Source organism: Sparus aurata, chromosome 11 (assembly GCF_900880675.1).
Source record: "Sparus aurata chromosome 11, fSpaAur1.1, whole genome shotgun sequence".
Classification (NCBI taxonomy): Eukaryota; Metazoa; Chordata; class Actinopteri; order Spariformes; family Sparidae; genus Sparus; species Sparus aurata.
In genome coordinates, this window is record NC_044197.1 from 11,949,858 (window position 1) to 11,975,656 (window position 25,799).

Sequence of the window (25,799 nt, forward strand, 5' to 3'; positions counted from 1 at the left end):
TGAGGGTCAATGCCTCCCAAAAGGGATGTGGACTATCTCCCCGAACGCTGCACACATCACTGCGTCACATGAATAACCCCGGCAGCTTTCTGCCAATGTCAGGGACACACAGGGCAGAGAAAACACCCACAGCGACAGCAGGGAGAGGAACCAAGAGAGACACGAGGACACATTTGTGACAGATCTCTGATGAAGCACAGACATACAAATATTCATTTTTTTCCTTCATAAGTCTGTGTAGCTGACAGCGGGATGCTGAGCAGAGCTCCACAGATCCACAGCTATGCAGGCAGCTTCAATGAAATGGTAAATAATTGATTGTTGCCTGGCAATAAGAAGGTAGCAGGTGTGTGTGTGTGTGTGTGTGTGTGTGTGAATGCATTTCATAGTATATGACATTGGCTGAGGCAGCATATGAATTCATTAATTAAGCCGAGGCTTCAGGACTAAACCAAACCCTGCAGATGAGAGTAAATTCCCCTGCTAGCTTAGCTAATTAAATCACAGCAATTATTTATAACACAGTCATAAAGTTAAATTAATGTTTAATTTTGAACCAGATGTAGGGAGGGGTGTGTGTATGTAAGAGAAAGTGAGCAGATAAACTATAGTGTGAAAGGAGGGGACACTAAAGAGAGAAAACGTGATGTATGAAAGGTGTCGACGGAAATATAAATTAAGCAAAATGGTGCACAAAACGTGGCAGAGGCCGTGGCTCGAGGATAATACACAACAGCTGAGATTATCCATCATATAAAGCTTTTAGCCCTGAATGAGCTGAGGCAGCGAACGAAGGTGCAGGTGAAAATCAGTCACAGATTCGTGCCTCAATAAAGCTGAGGTTGGCAGAAATGGAGTGAGCAAGGCAAGCGGCTGCCATGGAGGAGGAATAAGTGACATGCAGGGAGCTGCAGGAATGTTGTCATCATGGATGCAACACAGAATAAACAGGCCAAGCAAAGTGCAAACTAAATTATACTTAATCACACAATGTCACTGTCATGTCAAAAACTATTTGTCCAGAGCTTCAACAGACTCGTTGCTCCAGGTCATCATCATCCTTGTGTTTCTGTCTCTCTCACACACACAAAGTAAACACACAAAGAAAACACACAAACACACACGCAGCAGACTGCCGTGGCATTGATGTGTATTAAAGATGGTTCCGATTATTGCACAGCCACGAAAGATTGTAAACAATTGAGATACTTTATCAGCTTTATCTCACCGACAATGCACAGCTGGATGTTGTTTCCAAGCCACATGAATTCATGCGTCATATTAAATCAAAAAGGGTGGAAGGTTCATTTTATTTTCCAAAAGATTTGTCATTCTTGGATTGACAAAGCAGGGCTGCATGTAGCTGGTAAACAGGGGAAACGAGACCAAAATGCTCATTAGGTTTAAATGATGTGCAGTCACCTGGAGGGAGTTAATTGCTTCTTTCTTTATTTGACGTGCACATTTTGCAGCCTATTCATGACGCAACTGTTATTCTCCCCGTGGCAACACAAGCCTCCGACATTATTAAAGCAACAAGCTTGACATTTTGCTAAATGGATCCTTAAACAGCGCCTTGAGTAAATGTTAAAAGTTGAAGCTTATGGGAGAAAATGGCCTTTACAATAAATGCAAATGAAGTGTTATCTATAGATTCATATTACTTTATTTCCACAGGCCTACCTTTGTCCTATATGGCTCCTACATCTGTATATGATGACTTCATTGTGTCGTATTAAACGATGTGAAATGGAGATCCTTGGCCTCAGACAATTCAAATTCAAACAACTCATCTCTTGTTATTTAGACCATTTGTTTTTGCTGGTACACAAGGTACACAGGCTTTCCACAGTGATTTGACACTTCACCACGACAGTTAAATACACTCTGTAAATACGGGTTATTTCCAAGTATGAGACTTGGACTGTATACTCTCCAATGTGCCTCCCCTATTTAATTGATATCTTCTTCAGATCTTTTGGAAACATTTATTTTTCTGTTTTTATGCTAAAGATCTTGATATATAGTCTATTGCTTGTCTAATTTTATGGTGCAATGTGTAAGAATTTCAGTTTGAAACATTCAATAATTAACAAAAAAATATTAAGAGAATTTGAAGAAATAACTGTTTTGACGTTATGTCAAAGATGTCTACTGTTTGGCAGAGGTATCTACTGAAGTGAGCATGCTAACAAGTTAGCCCTGGCCCATCCTGTCTCGTAATCCCATTTTATCCCTCAAGTATAGTAGGCGATAATGTAGCCCCTTGTAATTTCAGAAATGTGATTGATAAGTCCTGGTTGGTGCCAATGTAAATCGCCTCCATCCTCTCTTAGGCTATGTTTAACCCTGGTCCAGCCATGTTCACTCGGACGTTGATTAACCTGGGTTGCTTGCCTGCTTGCCCAGCTCCATTCCTGGTGTCCATTACAGCATTGCTCTCCACATTCCCCGGCTGTAACCCCCGGCATGAAAACGTCCAGAGCTCCTGTACCATTGGTTTAAACACATAGTCACCTCCCCAATAGGACTGCCTGCCTTGCAGCTAACTGAGCTAACTAGCTAACATCATGTACTGCTAGCAGCAGTTAGTGGGTGATAATGCTGCCCACTATTAATTTGAAGTGTGAAATCAACAAATTCTTACATGTTGCACCTTTAAGATTGTATTCGTCATTGACTGATGTAGTTATTGTGAGCAGTAACTTCATGTGCAGAGGAGTCCCGCTGTCCATTAGGGTTCCCGTGTTCATCACTGTTTGTTGGCCTGCCACCGGGGCAGCAAATGTGGAATGTAAAGTCAAGCCAAGCGCTCAATCTGCTGCCCACAACATCATGGTAGAGCAAGTCTGGGCAATAAGCCAGGACTCAAACAAAGTGCCTTGCTGTCACGGCCAACCTGTGTAAGTGCTCTGGCTGCAGGGTAAAGGTGAGATTTCTGTCATCCTTTTAAGAGTGAGGACTGTGAATAGACACAAGCTTTTTGGAAGAGATGTAGTTTAAATCATTCAAAAAAGAATTACTAAAATCATTAATAGAATGTATGGAAATTAAAGCTGTTTTGTCAAAGACTTCTATGTTGTAGTGCAGAAATATTGACTGGAGTTAGCTGCTAACCATCCTGTCTCGTAATGACACCTTGTTTCCCCTGGAGTGGACATCTTTTCCCGGGTCAAATGACTCTGCAGTAGTCATGTGTATCTGCTCCAATCAGCAGTGTTGGAAACTTCACACCTGGATTTAGCCTTCATGATATTTTTCACTCCTATTCTGGTGCGATGCTATGACACATTTTTATGTTCATAGTTTTCCGTTCATCTCTTCTCAGATATCATTAAGTCTATGTTGAGTGTGAAAGCAAGACTGAAATGAAAGATAGAGAAAGAAGGAGCCACCGCTACGTTGTTACTAGCATCAGTGCACCTTCTACTGTTTCCTGTTATTCTGAGAATTTGTGGCGTTGAACGTGAAACAGCAGGAAAAATAAACAGAAAGGCAAATGTTAGCTCTTTAGCGATAGTCTTAGACGTAATTACTTTTACAATGTTACCAGTGTTGGGCAGTAAGCATGACTCAGTAACTAATTAATGTAATATTATTACTGTCCCCATAAATGACATTGTAAGGGGTTACAATTTCAAAATCAGTAGTTATATTAGAGTTACTCTAATAAGTAACGTTGCATTGCTGAGTTGCCAGATCGTGATTTGTTTTTTTTGTCCTAGGTAAGGTAAGCAGAGAGGATGAGGGAGATAGGTATACTTTCAACAGCTGGATGCGTTGTCATTAATCTGAGTTTCACTCTGTAAAAGATGAAAATTGTTGTCCTTCGCAAACTGTGTCTGAGCAGGAAAACGTTTTCAACCTCAAAAAATACAGCATCGAATTTACTGAAGCATCTGATGCAGCTGCACAGCAACGTGACAGTTGTGGAGAGACGTTAAGAGGACAGTGAAGAAGCTTGTTCTACGTTGAACCCACACATTTGTATTTCATCAACGAGTAGAGCTGTCTAAAAATGTTCTGCTGTCGCGATCATCCGGTTGAGAGGCTGCAGTGTTCGCAGTAATGCAGTTTGGCTGAGTGTACTCCTCCTGTGAGGTTAATTATTGTTCTAATAAAGTGGAGTCATTGTTAAAAAGGAGCTGGATTTCACAGGTTGTAGATCACTTGGGGGTTGGAAAAGTGATATAGAAAAAAAGAGTCACATACACCAAGTGCCAAGTTAAGTAATATTATTACTTTTAAATGCCGTAATAAGTCAAAAGTAACTAATTACACTTCCTGAGGAGCTTGTCCATGTTTATGACAGTGTGAATATATAACACCTTTAAGCTTGAGAGAGTGTGTGTGGAGATTTAACAGAGTAAACAACAGTGAAAGAGGTATTGATGACTTTTTAGCTCATTTTTCGATTTAGATGTCAGTGCCCTTTAAGTGTGTGTGTGTGTGAGAGAGAGCGAGAGAGAGTGTGTTTTCAGACAGAGCCATCTGTTCCAGTCTATAGATTTAATTTATTATCCTCTCTTACTGTCAACACTGGAGTCTCGCCATATCTTCAAGTTAAGTTATGTGCAGCTATGCCAGTAAAAGTAACCAAATTAAATGTAAAAGGTTGAACTGAGAGGCTGTGTGTAGATTTTAGCAAACTTTTAAACAGTGATTGTTATGGGATTCCTCCTGGAGGCAATCCCCGGGTAAATCTACATCGTCTGAGTACAAACAGGGAGTTTTTCAGAGAGACAGAGTTCAGACAAACAGGCCGTATTTACTCGGCAGGCAGGAGACGGTAATGACAGAACTGTCCGTAGCTGTCACCCAGAGAAACACGCCGGCCTTGATTAATCCACCTCTTCCCCTCCTCTGTTCTCCTAATCCAATCTGAAATCCACTCTGTCTTTTTTTTTTTCCTTCAATCTTAACAAATGGACTGTCCAGTCCTCAGAGAGACAGAAAGAGAGAGAGAGAGAGGCTGGAGAAAACAAAAACGATGTCAGGTTCAGCTATTGATGAATCCCTGAAGGCTGTGAGCAAGCCCAGGCTGCAGAGAGATGGGGGATGAGAGAGATATCAGGGGTGGAGAGACAGGGAGAGAAACCAGAGGAGGGAGAGAAAAAACTCACTTCAATGCTGGGCAACTCTAAAAGTGAGCAAGGCTGAGGAACGGAGTGGAAAATGTGATCACAGTTTCAATTTGAAGCTGTCAGGAGTAAATAAGGAGTATGTGGCTGGGAGCCATAGAGGGCAGGATTACTGAGCCTCGCTCTGCTGCAGCTCATTTCCACCTTTGCCACAAAAAAACTCGAAGAGAGAGAGACAGAGACTTTAAACTACTAAATGCCAGCCAACAAAACTATATAGATCCGGTGCATAAAGTTCCAAATGCCTCCTGATTAAAAATCTTATTTTTACAAGACTAATCCTGCGTCTTTTCAGGCTCGCGCATCTGCGCTTCCTTTCCTTGTAAGGCTCAGTTGCAGATGTGAAGTGATGCCACTCTGTGCAACCTCTTAGCCAAGACAAAAATAACCTCAAGTCGGATGTAAAATATGCAGCCTGTGGAACGTGTCAGAGGGGATTATGGGAGCTCGGTCATAGTGATATCAAGGAGTAAGTTAGAAATCAGCAGAGGGGGAAAAAACAGGGTTAAGTTGGCGAGATAAGTCACAAATTTCGGTAAATGCTCATTTTTTTTTGCTGCCTCACATAAAAAGTCGGAAGTTAACGTAGAGCGTGCACGCCGCTGGAGGCTGCAATTGCTCATAAAGACTCCTCTGAGCTTTCTATCATTTCCATTTAAGCTTCTTGAGGAAAAGGCAAGCAGAAGCGCTCCATTACAGTACATCAACATCCCCAGTGTCTTCAGCTTCTGGCCATATTTGCCTCTCGTGCAATGACAGCAACAGCCTTTCATTTCCTGTTTATTGGAAACATTTTAATACAGGACAATGAACTGCAGGCAGTTAAAGCATACCAAAAAAATCTGTTCCTGCGCACTTGAGAGACTAGAGTTCTAGTATCTTAATAACAATAACTGGTTGTGTGTGTGCGTTTGTGCATGAGTGTGCAATGTGTGTGTGTGTGCTTGTGTGTGCCCATATTTAATGTGGCATCAGATCAGCAAGTTCACACAATAGCCTCCCACGTCGTATGCAGATCGAGGCTCCGCAGAGGATGGTGGGTGGATTAGAAAGCTCTGGAGTTATGTTTCTTTTTTCTGATATTTCCAGCTGGTTCTAACAGCCAAGACAAGAGGAATCCGAATCACTGCAGATGATACAAGCAAATGAACCAGGGTAGATACAATAAAAACCAATTAGATGGACACAAAAGGCGACATTTTCCATGCTGGGGCTTTGGCGAAGTGAAAAAAAAAAAAAATGTTATCAGTGAGTGTACATTTCAGAAATGGAATTTTTAAAATTGCTTTAAGACAGCCGAGAGATCATGTTCTCCCCTTGGCCTCAGATACTCTGCTCATGTTGTGCACAATAGGAAAAGTATTCAGAAACGCACAAAGGGAGTACATGTGCCTCCTCATTTGCATTCCACACACACTCACGTTACAGCACAGATGGTCAACCGCAGGGCGAACATATCCGTGACTGGCTCATTTTTCCTGCTGACCACTGCTCCGTTTTTGCTTAAAGCTTGTTAGTGCTCAGGCCAGGAGAGCCGATTAGGATGGGTGGCCAGTTGAGTTAAACTGAGTGCTGCAATGCACACAGTTCACATAAACATTGTTACAAATGTCAGGAAGTGAGAGGAGGAGATAGAGAGCGCGCTGATACAGAGTGTGAAAAAAAGGGTCCTCTCTTATAAATAAAAAATGATGCAATCATTTAAGGAGACTTTTTGTGCTTTTTCATTTTTTTCCCCTTTCCCTCAGTGTGTTATATTCTTGTGCATGTAAGAGGTGTTGAAATTCAAAAAGGTCAATAGAAGCTCCTCTCTCCCACAAAAAACACTGCTCCTGAAACACCTCGTCAGCAGCCCTGCCTTTAATTACGAGACTCAGTGACATCACACTACGCCACCGTGTCATACATTTGCATAATTTACACCTAGCAGATCATTTGGCTTGTAAAAAATGATTTAGCACAACTGCCATGTTGTTGTTAGCAGTGTTGGCTGAGGTGTGTGTGAGCTGACCAGTCAGAGCAGGCTTGGTATTCAGAGGGAGGGCCTTAAATTGACGAAGACAGTGTTTCAGACAGAGGGGGAAATATAGAGCTGCAGCACTGGACGGTATGAGAAAACTGATGTGTTTTTTGAGCATTAAAGCATGTAAACATATTCTAGTTGTAACCCCCCCCCCCCCCCCCCAAAAAAAATGAGCACAATATGTCTTCTTTAAAATGTACAATGGAAGGTGGCACAGTGGGCTGCTGCAGCAGACTAAACTCATGATGAGTCAGCTGGAGCTGACCTGGGTGGAGATTATTACCAGCTATATCAAATCCACACAAAAGGCACCTCTTGGTCCCTAAATACATTTCACAAAGACGGGAGAAAAAAAAAAAAAGAAAAAGAAAGATGTTCCCATTGTACTCCCACTCAGTCTCTCTGTCACCACATCGTTCTCACCTCCTGATTATTTTTAGACCTGTCAAATGGCCTCCTTTTGGTGCCTCCAGGTATCAGGGGGCCGCTCCCTGGCCGCCCGGCAGTTCATCAGTCCTGCCCGCATGCCTCCAGCTTCTCTCTTCATGCTTTTTACGTTATGTAAGGAGGCTGGAGCCAAGCAGCACATCTACAGTTGCCAGGTTTGTTCCTGCTACTAATGCTACAAAGCTACTCTGACGCCACTCTCCATCACCCAATCCCCCCCCCCCCCCCCCCCCCCCCCCCCAGCCTCTGTCTCTGCGTGAGCCAGTTTTTAAAAGCACTCGCTGCTCTCTCTGGATGTTTTCATGTGTCATGCCTCACTTTTGTGCTGATTTCAAATTCAAATGATAAACACCGAGGCTGTTTTTCTCCATCAGTTCGGATGCACAGGCAATGAAGAGGCCAAATGGGCTATTGCCCTACATGGCCTCTCACAGTTGAATCAATCTTTTGAGGGATCGGAGGTATAAACTCACTGTGGCCAATAACCAGTAGTCAGACAGCCAAGGTGAGGAGAAATGAAAACCTATTAAACGCTGAGGTCTCCAGACAGTAAAGTTACCAAAGAAATATGTGACCAAAACAGCACGTCGGGTTGGAAATGTTATTTTCTGTGGCCTGAGGCCCTTTGAGTTGTCTCAACCTTGAAGTGCTGTCGAGGTGTTTCCTCCTGGTTTAATTTCCTGTTGGCTCACCAATCACAGATATCATCAGCACCGACATGAGCCCGAGGAGGTCTGAGGGAAACATTAATATAACACTTGAATCGATAACAGGCGGACCCACATGTGAGCCTCTCTGCACCTTTCTCTCCATCCATCTGTTCGACTCAGAACCAAGGCCGTCCTATAACTAGAAATGATGTCCTGTGTCATTATCTCACCGGGGCCAAGAGGGAAATTCATATTGAAATGAGCTGAATCACAGATAGGTCCCAACAAACTACAGTCAGAGTGCAGCCAGAGAGCACCTCTAATGTGTGTGTGTGTGTGTGTGTGTGTGTGTGTGTGTGGATTTACACACAATCACTGAACAAGGACTGCAGTTCTTCTATCAGAAAAGATGACAAATCTCATTAGTGCCAGTGGGCACATCAAAGATGCAGGTTTAGGATTTGACTCTCTCTCTCTCTCACTGTGTGTGTGTGTGTGTGCACACACTCACAGTCTCCCTGTGACTAAGAGGAAGCTTAACATTCTCTCTGCATGTTATCACCACTGTCACTCAGCCATGCCTGGCACATTCTCAAAAAGCGCTGGGCTACAGAAAGCTGCGGGGAGAAACATAATGACAAACAAAACGACAGCAGACAGCGAGCCACAGAGAAAAACAACACGGCGAAACAAACCGCGGCGTCTTGGAGACGCAGAGCAACAGAAAGTGTGTAATTTCTGAAAGATACATCAGGTTATCTAACCGCAAAATAAATACTGTTTTCATGAGCCAGAAAATCTGAAGCTCCAGCAAAATAAAGTCCTCTGCGATGGATGTTCAGCCTCTCCCCAACCCAAGTCTTTCCCCATGCAGCTCCCCCATCCTATTTTATTTATCTGTCCTACATTCTGCAGCCAGCTTCACCAATACAAACCCTACTTGTTTGTCAGAAACCGTTTCACAACGAGACCAAGAAGCAGCAGAAAAATGGGTTAATTGGACAGCTGGTAATTGGAGCGTATTAGTCCCTCTGCTGCCACAAACAGTGTTCAGTGGGAACAGGAAAATGGGGGTTTCGGGAGGATCAGACGCTGTTGACGGCCCAAAAACACTCAAGAGTAGAACGTGTCAAAAGTTAGGCCACAGTATCACAATCAAAGAACCAGCTGGTCCCTACACTACACTTTGTCAGTCATTAAAAGATTTAAAATCGGAGAAAACAGAGATAAATGTCATTTTTTTCACACTTCTGAATGTAGCAAGGTCTCTCAGGGTTCCTGTGATTTAATCTGATCGAGTTAAGGCTGTTCCAACTCTGCAGGAGGGCTTTAATACTCTACAAAGGCTTTTCCCTTTTGTGTCGATCCTGCAAAAAACAACAGGTGGTCAGCTCTAGATCTGGAAAAATCTGCATGATGTGCACGTATTTCACACTGAACCTACCGCATCTGCAGAGCGCCTATGAATCCTCCCGTCTTCTGAGGTTGAATCCAATCCTTCAAAACAGTCTCTCTCTCTCTCTTTCCCACTTCCTGTTGTATTTTTCCTCATATTTCGTCAACTTTGTTCCTGGCACTGGTAGCTAATAAAAACTCCAGTAATTGCGGTGTTTGTCTTTGAAGTGTCACCGTTGTTTGTGTTGTGAACAGGGGGGAAGGGGAGGAACGGAGGGAGCGGTGACGCAGAGAGATCTTGCAACGCGAAGAGATATGCATTTTGTTTTTTTGCTTTATCAGACAGGAGAGACAGAAGGATCGGAACAAAAAACACAGCCTGCTACTACCAATATTTGCAAGCGGCTTCACAGAAAACAAAGTCGCTTCTGACAGACGTGGAACCCCTGCTGGTAGTGCGAACCAACAAACACAAATGATCCTGTGCTCAAACTCGCCTTCACTGATGGCGAACACACAATTAAACGACCTCCACTGCCAATGAAAAATCAGTCTGATGTGACTCGGGCATAACTTTTCACAGACGAGTTCATGTTTTAAAGTTTTATTCACGCAAAAATAGTCTCTTTCGCTTCCTATCCTGGAAGTAAAGACAGGCCACTTAATGAAATGCATCCCTGCCTTGAGTAAAGTTGAAGATTTCTCTGGTTTGAATATTGTTGGAAACATTTGGGATCATGGAAGTACACAACTCAACAGCGAACACAACACAGGTTTAGTTGTTTTTAGACATTTTAATGCAGAATTCTTACCTGTCATGTCTCTAAGCGAAAGCACCTGTGTGGGTGGGCTTACAGGTCACAAGATCACGTTATATGATGTATAAATATTTATGTCTTACGCTAACAAGCAGCATGATTAGTAATTGTAATTTGTTCTGTCTGGATCAGCTGCAACATTTAAATGCTACTTTAATGCACCAGTAAACATGAAAATAAATAGTAAAAATAACAAAACAGGATCCATTCTGCATCATGACAAATTTTAAACTATGACACCCAACTTATTCATTTATGTTACTTACTGATTTCTACTCTCTAACTACTAGTTTGTTTGTTTTGACATTGTCTCCTGAACACTTCTTCCTCAGTTTTGCATGCATGCGTCTCTTTCTGAATGGAGGCCAGCTGCTGCAGCTCAAGACAAAATCTTGCAGTTGCTTGTGAATGATCTGTGTTGGGATCATGGCAGTCTCATAAATCAAACTGAAAGTGACAGTTAAAATCATCTGTCTTAAAAAGAAAAATGCGAACAGGTGGACGGTCAGCGCCAAACAGCTGCCTTCAGCACGTCACTCGGGGAATACAAACCGCCCGTGTCTGTTTCTCGCAACCAGATAAAAAAAAAACACTGACATGGTTGACTGAGAGGGAAACCAGAGGGTCGGCTCGCCTCACCGCCCCAAACATCAAATTTAATTGCTTTTTTCATTAAAAAAAATTTAACTGGGTGCATCTGAGTACAAACTGATTTCCATCTTAAAGTCTCATCCGTCTTCGTTATCGTACTATATCTTACCCAGAAAAATAAACCTGTGAGGTTATTATTTGTGATTAAAACCAGCTTAGGGGTGTTCATTAGAAAGCTGGGCGGGAGTGTGCATACACAACCTCTGCTGCAGAGATAGATAGAAGATAACACAAGGGGGAAAGTGCCAAAGTGTCTTTATTCAGGAGCTGCGCCTGCTGTCAGTACAGTTTTGAGGTGCTGACACTTGGATTTGGCACTTTTTTTTTTTTAAGGTTCGAAGATTTGATATTTTTCAAGCTTTGACTTTGATACCTGTGACATGTTGTGCATTTTAATGCTATAAAGTACTTCAGAGTGTATTTTTAAGGTATTTTAGGCGACATGTATTAATTTACGTTGCACAGGTTATTGCATCAATCTATTTATCAATACTTTGATAAATAGATTTTACTGTGAATACTTCTCTTACTACCTCATTGGGTGCTCCTACCATCTGTAAAACCATTTGTATTCATGTTTATCATGAGGACTTTGTAAATAAAAACACTTGATGAGATATGAAAAAAGTATTCTCAGAAAGAGGCGGAGAGTGAAAACTGCAGAATGATAAACAGACTTTTTGACATGGAGTGTCTGGTGTCTGAAAGTGTTCAGAATAAATCCAAAGATTAACGAATTTCACATTTAAATTTGCAGCATTTGGCAGATGTTCTGACCCAAGGCAGCTTTAAGTGCTGCTCAGTGCTCATGATTAAGTTAACCAACAGGTCGAGTGAACATGAGCCATCCGAGTGGATAAGTTCAAGAGTTAAAGAAATGTCTGTGAGACCGTATTCAAAAGTTAAATTTCATTTTTAATCGATTTATTTTTTAAGTCACAGGCTTAAATCTGGTACCAAGAATGTCAGTGTCCATCTGTATGATGGTGTGGAAGAACATAAAACATTCCTTTCAAGTCTGATTCTGTGACTAGTTCAGGTGAGGTCTGTTCACCGTGCAGCAGAGACGCAAGATCACAGCAAGCCTGTAGAATTCTGTCAGACCAGCTTCTGAGCTCCTGGCCAGGATTATACACAGGTCTACAGGAAACAGTAGGTTGGAATTGGGCTGAACTAACTCTCTGAGGAGGGCTCAAGGATTCTTGTATTCTTGTCCTTTCTGTCCTGTCAGCTCCAGGGCCGGAGGGCATCTGGGATTCTGGTGCGAGCTGAGTTTCTCTGATTGTTAAGGTACGACTCCTCACAGAGTTAGTCTCGTCTCTCTTCACAACACAGCAAAGATTCAATCACAGGGATCTGTTAATCAATGTCAGACAGTTTGACCTAACAAAGAGCCCACTGTCATATAGAGGAGGAGACACATGTGCACTCTCTATGGCACTGAGCACCCTGAGTGAGGCTTATTTTACTGGGCATTCATTGTACACTTGCACAAAAAATTATGTTATCGGCAACAAAATACTTATGAACTGGGAAGTTTGACAAAGTCAATCGTTATAACTTCAATGTTTGCAGAACTTTCTACATCTTATAAACATGTAAGAAGCTGCATCATCTCTGTCTAAGTTCTTCATCTTCATCACCGAGGCTTCTTCAGTTCTAACTAACTGGAGTGGATTGCAGGCTTTTAAACCCTGAGTGGGAGTGTTGTTAAGGACAAGTGGGAGCTTCAGAGTCATTAAGGCCACTTGTGGGTCGTTGACCCATCCAGCCTTCATGTGGGTTGCTGGGGCTAGAATTACCATGACCTGGATGACTGAGACCCTTCCTCAACATCATCTCTCATGTCTGGATCGGGGAGGGAAAGGCATACGAGATCCAATAATGTATCGCTCACATCTTTCCCTATAGAAAATGTTCAGTCTCTGTTGGAGCAAAGTGTGTGTTCTTGTAAAATCACGTATATGCACGTGTTTCTATGGACAGTGTTGATGACGGTTCTCAGTCATCCAGGTCATGGTAATACTAAGTGCTATATCGTAAGCACCGGGACTTGTTTCAGTCTCATGAAAACGTTTCACCTCTCATCCAAGAGGCTTCTTCAGTTCTGTCCGGTTCAGAAGAAGTCCAGCTGCCTACGATATAGCACTTAGTATTCTATGGGCACACTGTGTCAATACACACACATGCATAAAGTACTTTAACACTGTAACCCTTGTAGGTCCTCAAATGAAGTCAACATTATTAGCCCCATTTGGCTCATTTAAAGAAACAGTGCCCGAAACAATCTCCCTCATCACCACCAGAGAGCAAGGATGTGCCAAATGTTACATAAGTAGGCTCGAAAGACAATTTCGTACATACAGTGGTGCAAAGCAGACCATGAAAACAGTTAACTTAAAAACCCACAAAAAGAACCTTCGAGATGCGCTACTGATATCTGATATTCGACCTCTCTGAGTCTATCGCATTTGGTCCGTCTTTTTTGCGAACAGAAAGTGACAGGGCTCCTCCAGCAGCTGTGGACAAACTGAATAAAAGAGAGTCAAAGGTCGGAGAAATCAGACGAGGAATCCACCTGCAGTGCAGCTCCTGGTTGCGAATAAAGATCAACAAGCTGTCTGACACATACAGACCACTCTCGCCGCCTCTCCGTCTGTCTGCGTACCGCGACTCCGCTCGTTCCAGATCTCTCGCTGCTCTCGGGGCCGTGTCCCAGAATAGCATCATAAATGTGTGTATGGATTGACTTCACACACTTTGAGGGCCCTGTGCAGTTTGCCAAGAGTCAGAGGTGTCGGCAACCTTCGGACGGACAAGGACGAGGTCAATCACCGGTAGCAGCAAAGCCTTTTAAATCCTGCTGAATTGATCAGGGAGCCCGGCGAGACGTAAAACACACTCATCCAGATGAGAAGCTGAGGCGATGCTGCCCGGCAGCTCAAGAGGACTTTGAGGATGAGCCGGCTTGTGATACTTCAGAGCATCAGGTTATCATGTTAAACTATGTGAGGAGATAGAACCAACATTAAGGAAATGAAAATCGCGGACGCGTCAAATGACCTCCAGAGCAAATTTACCCAATTCCGTCTTGCGCTGCGAACTTGACTTGATTTCCTGAGACAGCGCCCCGAGGTAGAGGTTGATCATCCACAAACCGTTGGTGCTCCGCTCACTCCACAGCGCCTTAGATCAACATCGATTACCTGAAATCTGACTTCTGAAACTTTTGTGGGAGGCCTCACCGTCCGCAGCATCAAAGTGCGCGAGTAACTGAAGGCTCCACCTGTCTGCTTCATTTTTCATGCCTCTTTTCCTGCTCCACTACTCTGAAGATGATGGATGCTCTTGAAATCTTTGGGGACAGCTGGTCATTAGGCTGGAGGTAAAGGGAGACTCGCCACGTGACTGTGCTCAGCGGCAAAGAAGGTTACAGCGGAGGAGCGAGCGGCAGGGCGGCGGGTTTGAGCACTTTTGTTGGCCGACATTACAGAGTCACATTGTAATGCAGCAGATAATAGCCTGCAGGTCAGACCGGGGGGCTTGGGGAGCAGCCGGCTGCCATTCATTCAAGGTGACAATAAGTGCTAGTTGTGGCTCCGCAGTGTGTCGAGCCTCTGGGTGTGTGTGTGTGTGTGTGTGTGTGTGTGTGTCAGAGAGGTTTGATAACAATCTGTGCTGCATCAACACTTGAGTTGCTCACACGAAACAGGTGAGATAAAAAAATAAGATAAAATGCTGCGACATAATATAAAGGCGCCCGCTGTCTGCAACATAACCACCCTAATCGCCTCGACAAATCACTCCGCACGCAGCTGAACAACAAGACCACCACCGCTGCATTCACTGCATGAGGCCTCAGCAGCTTTTGCTCTATAGCTCACCTGGGGGACTGTGCATGAAATTTACAGCCCCCTTCCAGACGCCGTATTTTCACCTTGCAGTTGAAAGGCAAAGACAGAGCTTCTGGTTTAAAGGCAGTCTCCAGCTGGCTACAAACACCACAGATAGAGGTCGATGCTCTCTATCGCTGCCTCCGCTGAGCAGTCTACCCTTCAAACGTTCAGACAGCCATGAGAACCCCCAGAGACCATTGCTTCCTGTTCTGTATCCAGCTCTCAGTGCTGCTGCTGCTGCTGCCCTTCCCACAAACACACACACACACACACACACACACACACACACACACACACTGACACAGACACAGACAAGCACACACACCACATGCACATCAAGCATTTAATTCATACCAGTGTGTGCTCTCCTGCTTCAGTAAGGTGGCAGCTGCCTCTGCACCCGAACACCAGGAGGAGAAAAACATGCGAGAGGAAAAGTTCAGTGTCAAAACAACTTCAAGTGTTTTCAGGAATTAATTGAAGGCAGCTGGAGCTCGGTGTCAACAACTGAATTTACTTCTCAGTTATATTGGTCGACGAATCGATTCATTGATCGAAAGAAAAATGGTCATCAACAATTTTGATTAATTGATTAATCGTTTCAGTCATTTTTCAAGCAAAAACGTCAAATACTTCCTGGTTCAAGCTTCTTAAAAGTGAGGATTTGCTGTTTTCGTTTACATTTATGACAGTAAATAAAGAGTCTTTGGGGTTTGGACTGTTAGTTGGTCAAAAGAAGTCATTTGAAGACGTCACTTTGGGCTCTGGGAAATGGTGATGAGCATTTTTCACATCTTATAGACTAAACAATCAATCTTAAAAATAATTGTCTGATTAAACGATAACGAGAACAGTGTTTTGCTGCAGTCGGCTCATCACTATTTGACCTTTCGCGGGATGATCAAAGAGCCCCGCCACAGCCGTTACATCAGTCTGTCGCCAGATAAGCACCAGATTTGTTTTTGCACAACCTGGCTAAGAAACAAAATATTTTTCCAGAGAACTAATATTAGATTAGGCTTCTGTATCACACACATCAGTGCTCATCTCTACTTTTTTTAAGCTTTGGCGCACTGCCACAAAAACGACCACGGCATCCTGCAAAGATGATGTATTTTCATGTTACGTCCTTGTCGGGACGCGTCAGGACACATTAGTCTTTACGCTACAAAGATACGTGGTCGTGACCATCTCTGCAATTGGTTTGGGTAATCGGATTATGATGCATCTTGGAGGTTCTTGGTTGCCCAAGACACATTTTTAAAACCAAGTATGAACAGTGTCTCAGAAGTGTTGAGGCTCAGTGTTTATGGAAAATGTTGCCACTTATCCTTTATATAATTTAGCGGGCGGGTACAATGGTACAAGCGGTGATCGAGGCAGAAAGCATAAAATAAATGATTCTTAAGTTCTCACAAGCCGTGACAACATAAAGTTGAATGGACTGAGACAAACCGTACAAACAAACAGACCTGTCAACAACAAGTCTTCAATAAATTAGCATAAGACTTCTCTGAAGTATAAACAAAATCCGTAAGAGTCAGAAAGAAGCATTTAGCAAAAAGTTTCTCAGCTGTAGCACAGTTTGGTCGCCTTCGGGCATTTTAGGAACATGTTCTTAAATCTGTGTTTTTAGTAAAGCACTGGCTTTAATGGAGTGTTATCCATTTTTTTTTTAAAATCTTTACTTTGTATCTATTATTAATAACAATTTTATGTTTTGTTTTGCATAATGTTTTTAGATTCTCTTGTTTTTTTCTTGTATTATTGTACATGTCATCAGGTCTCCCTTGAAAATTAGATCATAGGCAGAATGGAACTTATCGGCTGGAATATTTATCATACTTAAAAAAGTATAATAAATAAAAAAGTATTAAATACTTAAAAAACAACACTTATTTTTCTCCCCAAAACATTCCTCATACTGCATGTATATGGTTCACAGCTAGCTCAAATCACAAGATAAAAAAAGTCAAAAATTCAGCCTTAGATACTAGACCCGAACGTATCAGGACCTGGACAGAAGATTAGAGGTAATGTCTGGGTTTGGGCAGGGGCGGTTCTGGGGGGGGCCAACAGGGGCCAGTGCCCCCGTAACTCTGAGTCTGGACCCCCCTGTGGCCCCCCTGACAGGGAGTCTGCATTACTAATACTATCACAGATTTCTTGCAATGATTTTGTACTGAAGGGAAAGGCAGGAATAAAGTGTCTTGGCAGTTTACTACCCAATCAAAATTGCTGAAATTGTAAACACTGTTTTGTCTGAATGAGGGATTTATCCTTTTTTCCGGGTTGTATGTGCCCCCTTACAAAAAAGCCGGCCCCAAGCTGGCCCCCCTATTAAAACTGGTCTAGAACCGCCACTGGGTTTGGGTCAGGTTCAGTCACGTTAAATGATATGGTTCCTTCAAATTCTTTCATCAAAAATATACTGTAAAAAAAATATAGTACACAAATAAAGTGTATATTACTTTCCAGGTGGCAAACATTCATTTGGGACTCTGGGTGACAGGGTAACACAAAATTAGTGCTTCAGGTTACATTAACTGTGTCGGGCTCAAGTCGAGTACAGCTGTAAAAAAACAGAACACCTGTTGAGCTCGGCTCAGGCTGAGTTACTACTCTTTTGGACTGGGTTTGGGGGTAAACACAGAAATGTGGCCCGAGCTGCATCAGATGTTAAGATATCCCTTTAGTTGAGACTATAGTTCCGGCTTTACAAGCAGTGGATCCTTCATTTCCCATAATTTAACTCTAAGTGTCTTTTAATCAGACATTAGAAAGCCACATCCTCTAAGCTTCAACTTTGTCATCAGTTCCAAGTCTCATATACCTCTGATGACCCACAGAGGACATTATACAAGTGCTCTCACGGGCCGAGTTCTCTCTGTGACTAGTCAACTGACCTTTGTGCATAAAATCAGTTTAGCTCCCCTTCAAACGTCCTACATAATAACAGCTCAGCACAGTGTTACATGAAGTGAATGTGATTTGCATCTAAAACAGATAAAACTGCGAAAAACAACACGTGCACAGAAGTTTGAGCCTGATGCAAGAGGAGACAAAAAGACCAAAATTAACTCATCTCCATCTGTGACCATCACTATCAGCAGATATGGAGCCAGTGGCAGCACCTCATCTCCAGCGTGGGAGAGTGGGTGCTGATTGTTGGACAAGGACGAGAGAGATGGTTCAGTCATTTTTTTCAAGAGGATCGGTGGGCTTTTCAGTGCCACCCACTCCCATAAACACAGCTCACCCTCAGCGGGGAGCAGCGAGTGTGTGTGCAGATGGACAGAGGAGGTACGACTGTGTGGGCAGCACTGAGAATACACTCGACATCCTCTCCTGACGTCGGTCATATGAGGGCCACATGGCAGCAGCGTCCCCTCACCTGCAGCAGAGAGCCAGTGGGATGGTGAGCGCTGTGATAACATCTCATTTTCTGCTTGGTTGGACAGGCAACTGAAAGTCACATGCTTAAAAGTCAGAAATAGCACTGGTTTATTTACCGTCAGTGACATGGGTTAAGGTCTACAGTGCTAGCATTAATGCGCAGGTCATACATGAAGAGTTTCATCTAATATGAGTCATGCGACACAGATGACAGAACCAGAGGATTAATGACCTTTGCTCGAAGAGGGCAGATATAAACTTAGTTCTGTTTTACAAAAAGCTAGTTTGGCCTGATGGTGACACTGGAGGAAAGTCTGACAACAATCACTTTTGTACTCTAAACATAGGATCCATCATAAAGGACCAACTTTGGGGCAGAACCATTTTTGATCTATAGTGCAGCTAATGGAAATTTCTTCAGCCTCACAGCAAAACAGCATTCTGCTGAACTGAATTAGTTTTATAAAAATACAAATAGTTCCATGCAGCTTGTGAGGTATAATCCAAGTCTCCAGAAGCCCTGAGGTAAGTAACACGTTTCCAAATTAAGTTAACACATTACTTACTCCTCCAGACATGATACAGCTCATACATCCACTTCAGGCAGAGTGCTCACTGTTAGCTTAGCAGCTACAGAGAAAAGGGTCTAGATGACATCTTAATTTTCCACATTACCCATACATTTGAACATAATGCTGCTTTGAGTCCATTGGCAGGCACAAGATAAATGAGCCCGAGTTATTGAGAAGCAACTGTCCTGATGACTAACTGAAGCTTGTGTCACATTTAATGCTGTACTGACAAGTTCTTAACACAGAGCTGCTTTCACTCACAATGTCTGTACAGAACAGCAAATTCTGCTTGAAGTGTTGCAACCTTGTATTGTTGGTCTTCAGTATGAGGGTCACAGGTTCAGCAAACTCCGCTTCAAGAATCTTCAGCGTTTGAAAGCAACTCAGCATTTAACCAAAAACCTGATCGTGAGCAGAGTTTTTTGGATCTTCGGTGCCAGTGAGCAAAAGCAGTTGTAATCTACATCAAGGAAATAGGCAACTACTCCAAAAGCACATTAGGAAAATTGCAAGAATATTTTAGTGACCATATACAGAGATCCCCAAATGTGAGTGGCCTGAGCGTTTCAATTGATAAATTTTGTCCCAAAATTTGACACCGTCAATGTGACTTTTATTGCACACATTTCCTGTATAAAGACTATACCCTGGCATTTTAATCTGCAACGTTCCATCTAAAATACAATTAAACATGTCCACAGAAGCCATGAAGTAAATAAAGTGTGAACCACATACATGTTTAATGTAACAAATTGCACAACTGGAATGCATTTATGCACATGAATATAATTCTATCACTCAAGTTGGGTCAAGCTGTGGAACACATTAACATTTCAGGGCAACCCAACAGCAATTTCAAGACTAGAGATAACAAAAGCAAAGTTGGTAGGCAGTAAAGGCTGCATTAACGAGATTCTACCCATGAGCAACTTTAAATGCTCCATTTCCTCCCATTTTGTCTCAGCTCAGTTGTTGAGCCGAGTATCGTTACTGCCATCTACTGGAGGACACAGCAATTTCAAGGCAAGAGGATAAAGTTTTATTGAATATACAAAAACATACAAAGACACTGAAACAATACATCTGTCAATATGACACATTAATCAGCAGGACAAGAGACTTCAGCTGGAGTGTACAGCTCAACACCCTAAAAAAAAAAAAAAAAAAAAACAGAAACAGAAGAGTGCAAGTTGGAACATCATTCAAATCTTCATCCACACATGCCGTTTTTAATTAAAATGTGCCTATACTTGACTCTTACCGTTCTGACGTCTTCAATGACGACCTCGCCTTTCTCCTGAACTTCAATGTCACTTTCCGTGTTGTTGTGCGAGCGGTACTCCTCGCTCTCCGTCTCTACAGTACTGGGCTGAGAAAGGATCAGCATTAAGATCCCTTTGTGTCTCCCTCCAATTATAGAGTTTATTAAAAGGCTTTAAAGTAATAGTTTGAAGTTTTGCACTACTGCAGGTAAAGTAAAGACCCTCTCATGTATACTACAAAGTGACACTTCAGTACGTCGTACCAACCTCATAGTCAGGATCCTCCTCAGGGGAGTCATCATCGGCGAGCTCCTGATTGAGCGCCTCCACCCAGGTCGGGTGCTCTTCTTCCTCTTCATCCTCCAGCTCATCCTGCTTCCTCTTGCTGCCCTTTCCGCAAGGTTTAGTAGGAGAGACTCTGATTTCTGTTGGGAAACAAGCTCATTTTTTTTAAAAGTCCATGCTTCCACATATGAAGCTGTGCATTTAAGGATGCCATCACCATATCTGTTCCTGCTGGGTAGGGAAAACCATGTTGACCTGTCTTTTTCCCTGTTACAGCAATGAGCCAAGGAACCAGTCAAGTGTTTTAAATGCGTCTAGTTAGGAACTGCGGCACAAAAATAAATCTGGAACCTGAGCCATGCTTTCGTAACACATTTTGATGCCCATTGTGCCATTCACCAGTTCCAGATACATTTTGACTGTCCAGCCTTGTTGTAGGTATTCTGTCCTTGTGATCAATAAGCATCACCCAGAGTACAATAGTACAATTCAAAAGCAGAGAAGTTAAGTGAAGAGGGGGCCCTTTGATACAGAATATATAAGGGAAAAGGCTTTTCCATATGCAAGTTCCTCTTCATTTTTAAACTTGCAGCCTTTAAGCATAATTTCCAAAACCACCTTCAGATCAAATCAAATCTCTTAATATTCCGGAAATTGGCCGTTTTCTCCAGTGATTTAATATAGTTCATTAAAACGGGTGTCAATGTCTAATGCAGAAGTAAAGGCTTTGCTCTACTGTGAAAAAGTAATGTACTAAAACAAAAAAATAAATTGCTTCATGGCTGAAAGGTCAAGCACCACTGGAAGGGGATTCATTTCCTCTAGAGGACTGAACACTAAATATTCAGCAGCTACACAAAGAGCACACCTGGAGAGAGGCAGCGCCCAATGCTGCTGGACACCGGGTACCCCAGGGCCCCCTGCACCCAGCGGGGCAGGACGGACAGCAGCAGGCGGGTGACCCGGTGCAGGCGCTTGCGGCCGGCGAGGCTCTGGCGTCCGGGGCTAGAGACCGAGGCAGAGGCGGGGACCTTCTCTTGCGGCTGCCTGAAGCCGAGCACCCACCAGAACCCGCGGTACGTCCGGACCTAGAAGTGAGCGCCATGTTAGGTCGCGTGTTAAGCTAACATGTTGAATGTTGCTAAACTTTAGCTGCTGCTCGTACCACGATGCCGAAGGGCCAGAAGAGGCCGCGCAGCACGGAGCGAAACACCCCGTCCCTCTTCACGACCCTGTCCTGCAGGCGAGGACACAAGACTGATGAAAACTACACCATGAGACAGAAATCATCTGGAGCAGCAGGAGGTGATTGAAGGGCTACAGATCTCCTAGCTTAGATGTGTGAACCCAGCTTTACCTCGGTGTTGTCGGCGTTCTCCTGCTCCGCAACGCGTCTGTGGGTGTCTGTCGTCATGTTGCTTCGGGTCAAAGCCTGCTGATGTCCTGCCGGCTGCAATGATGAGGAGAAGAAGAGCTGTAGTGCGAAGACACCGGGGGAGGAGAACATGTACCCGCAACCTGTCCCTGTGTAGCCAATCAACGGGGAGATGTGCACCTGGCTCAATCAGAGCGGACCAATGAACAAGTCCCGCCAATTAACCTGCGTCAGGAAGAAGCGGTGGTCACGTGACCATAGCCATAGCCCGCCTGCAGTGAGTCTGCTCTCCTTTCTTTTAGCAATTAAGTAATATACTCCATGACAGATACACTTCTTCTGTTGTATTCAATAACATTTTATGATAGTAAAAAAAAAAGAAAAAGGTAGATTTGCTGTAACTTACTATTTTAGATATGAAACGTATATTATTTAAGTCAGTTGTCCATATTTAAAGTTGAATTAAACAAGCTGACAGTAGACAGTGACACTATTAACACTGGTATGGTCCTTTAAACATGCTGGCACTTCTGTCTGTTACTGCACCAAGTGTATGTATTTTTTATGTGGCAGCCTTCATGTCCACTACATTTCCTGAGGGACAAATTAATAAGTAATCTTGACATTTTAGCACTTAGTCCTCATATGATATTGATCAAACAAAATGTAGACAACTTGCATAATATATAATGTATAGTGCTATAGTGCACAAAACCCCCCATTTTGATGTGCAGAGATCTTTGGGTACTGTACAAGCATTTGGTAGCCTGTAGCCTTTCATTTGATTTTAGGCCTCAGCTCTTTACTTGAAATTAATAAACGTTTGTTCCAAATTAGCCTGTAATGTTTGTGAGAACTCACGTATAATAAGGTCCCAAATTCTTACAGAGAGAATAAAATGTTTCCTGGGGTTGGGTTATGTAGGTTTACATAGAAAGATGTGTGTCCTGCTGCACATTAAAGAAAAAAAGTAATGGATTAACATAATGGATTAGCAAATTTAGGTTAAGTAATCTTAAAGATAAAATGGCAAACTCTCCTGAGTCTTAGCTTCTCACATGTGTAGATTTGTTCTTTCTCATTGTCTTAACAGTAACTTAACAATCTTGACAGTGAATGGAAGTGTTGATTATATTTAATATCTTTGGAAAGTTAGTTTTGACAAATCGAACAATTTTAAGACAATATTATCTTTCGCTTTAGGAAGGTACGATGGACATTATTCATAATTTTCAGACATTTTTTAGAGAAAATGATCAGAAGATTAACTGTTATTGAATAAAGTCAACAGTTCCTGACAAATAGAAAAGCATCCTGAAACCATTTAACCATGAAAAGGGTGAAAGCAGCATGTTTTAGATGAAATTCAGGCTGCTTCTGTCATGTAACCATATTGGCTCTGAGATTCAGGGAGATGCTGCACCTCTGTCTACTCCTTAGCATATGAAGAGGTTTAAGAGCGAGGCTGTTTATTATGCTTCCATACTTGAGTTCCCTAATTGGTTACCATTTCCGCCTCTGGCTTTCGTCACATGTACGCATCTGTTGATGCATTTGGTGGTGGTAGTACAGAAGTAGAGTAGTATAAAAGCTGCCTGTCATCGCTCCCTTTTGTCAGTCTTGTGTATGAAGTAATCGAAAGACATCCAGTGATGGATAAGAACTCAGTCACACGGACGTTCAGCATTGGAGCCGTCTGCAGTGGAACCAAAGATTCCGATGATTTCTACTTATCACGCAGGCACAGCAGCGCAGGGATCCGTGCACTCCTGTGGGCCACCAGCAGTGCAAAGTCCCTCGGGTGTTCAATAGGATCGGACTCTCAGACAAGCCGAGATAACATTTGTCCAAATATCCTGACACCTGACAGCATCCCACAGTTCACTATACCGAGTCTGTCTGTGCAGAACAGCTTAAGATCATTGGACAAAGAGACAGAAGAGGATTATGCAGAGTCAGAGGAAGGCTTAGGGAGTTCTACGACTGAGCCTGAGCCATCTCCATATGCGTCTCCAGCCTGCTCTACACTCTCATCATCCACATCATCCTCAGGCATCGGTTTGGTTCTGTCGGACCGCAGGGCTGAGCGGAGCGTCTCAGACCCCTTTACCCAGAGGAGATCTCTTCCTCAGAGGGAGGGGTCCTATCCTCGCTCCTACACCGAGGCCCAGCACTGCCTGGACCCTGCCAGCAGAGCCGCCTTCTCTCTGCCGCACCTAACCAAAGTCACAACTCCGTATGGCTTCGTCACCTTGAGCCAGAGCCCACAGATGGCGAGCGAGGAGGCACTTCTCTGCCAAGCTGGGCTGCGGCGCTTAAACAAGGACGAGGAGACTGTGAGCTGTCTTAGCAAAGCTCCAGGTACGAGGACAGTAGACACAAACAAAGGCAACTCTCGCCTGTCAGGGAACAAGAAGGGGCAGTCTAAAGACTCAAACGGCTCACAGATTAACGGGTCAGTAAAGGGAGCGATAGACGCTTCTGCTGCCTCCTCCAACATCGCTGCAGTTTCATCCTCCTCAACACCAAGACCTCCAGACAGCAAGTGTAAACGACGCTTCTACGAGGTTATCAGGAAACACTTCACCTCCCGCCGTTAGGAAGATGACATCCCTCATATGCAACAACGCAAAGTGTCCAATCCAACTCAACAAACAGTCTTTGTCTTGTGATGCCAAAAATGTAACAGTTCATGTCAATTAAAAAATAAACAAACGTAAACAGACTGCTGCCATATATTGTGTCTTATGTTCGAGTCTTTCAAAGTCATATTGTATTTGAACGTTCCTGTCTGTTGTGTGGAGGGTCATATTTAAGAGCAGAGAGAAAACTTCACATCGGTCACGTGCTTAAGGTTAATGAATTCCTTGACCGCTTTCATGATCTTAAATATCGCTCCCTCGCCAGCTGTCTGCTCCTCTTCAGCCCCCGGTTGAATTCATCTTTATTGTTCCCACAGTAACCCTGAACTGCCTGTCCTGCAGTATCCAATGTTTGCTGATGCATCCCTCAGGCAGAGAACCTAAGCCATTCTCCTTAGCATATGAAGAGCTCCAGTGGAGAGGTCCTTAATGATGGTCCACAAATGCATCCTTATAGCCTGCGTACTCAACTCTCCCACACACGGATATTTAGTGGGTGAATATCATTATGATGCAGATCAATCTGCTCTACGCAGAGGGCGAGGAGAATACGAAAGTTAGTCCCCGGGTACAAGAATAGATCACGGTGATCTGAATTTATAATCACTTTATGACGTAAGTTCTTGTACATGAATGCTCTGAGGGAAATATGGGTTTCCACTTTATTTCGAATAATTCAGTCACTTTATAGCAAGGCGGCCCAAAGTAGGGTCTGTTCCGCCAACAAAACAGAACGGAACTCAGTAGAGAGCATATCTCCACAACAGCCCAACACTCCCTTTTTGATTCAACAAAGCCTAATCCAAAATTCAGCTCTTATTGTATACCTCCCATGCTTCACCATAATTAACGCTCACCAGATCTATGATATTATATGTAATTCTACTCACTCATAGACAACAGCCAACTAAATATGCCAGATTTTTTTTCATGTATTATTCACTGAAAAATTAATGAAAACTTTGAACAGCGTGTTATCTGAAGACAGTGAGAAAGTAATCCCCGGATCCATCCCTTCATCTGCATCTGCACCGAAAGTTAATGGGGTCTATTCTGGGCCGAGATCCGTCCTCCATCCAAGTTTCACGGAAATCTGTCAAGTGGTTTTTGTGTTATTCTGTTGACAAACCAACAAACAGACACAGCTGGAAACATAACCTTCTTGGTGGAGGTATAAATAAATACAATTAATTTCGAAGATTTATAAAAATGTTCATGCTATTCATTTTCTGAAAGGTAAAAATGC

At 43.1% G+C, this 25,799-nt stretch overlaps 2 protein-coding genes across 2 annotated transcripts; one reads left to right on the forward strand and one right to left on the reverse strand.

Annotated features, from left to right (window-relative positions):
- Positions 1-20,005: 20,005 nt before the first annotated feature.
- On the reverse strand, positions 20,006-22,058 carry org (oogenesis-related gene). The gene is made up of 6 exons (XM_030432382.1): positions 21,894-22,058; positions 21,702-21,773; positions 21,405-21,624; positions 20,519-20,676; positions 20,251-20,358; positions 20,006-20,136 (listed from the first exon to the last, which is right to left on the reverse strand). The coding sequence occupies exons 1-6, from the start codon at positions 22,041-22,043 to the stop codon at positions 20,089-20,091; spliced, it is 756 nt and encodes a 251-aa protein (XP_030288242.1). The 5' UTR covers positions 22,044-22,058; the 3' UTR covers positions 20,006-20,088.
- LOC115590898 (uncharacterized) lies at positions 22,059-24,636 on the forward strand. The gene is made up of 2 exons (XM_030432381.1): positions 22,059-22,188; positions 23,530-24,636. The coding sequence occupies exon 2, from the start codon at positions 23,564-23,566 to the stop codon at positions 24,509-24,511; it is 948 nt and encodes a 315-aa protein (XP_030288241.1). The 5' UTR covers positions 22,059-22,188; positions 23,530-23,563; the 3' UTR covers positions 24,512-24,636.
- The last annotated feature ends 1,163 nt before the right edge of the window (positions 24,637-25,799 follow it).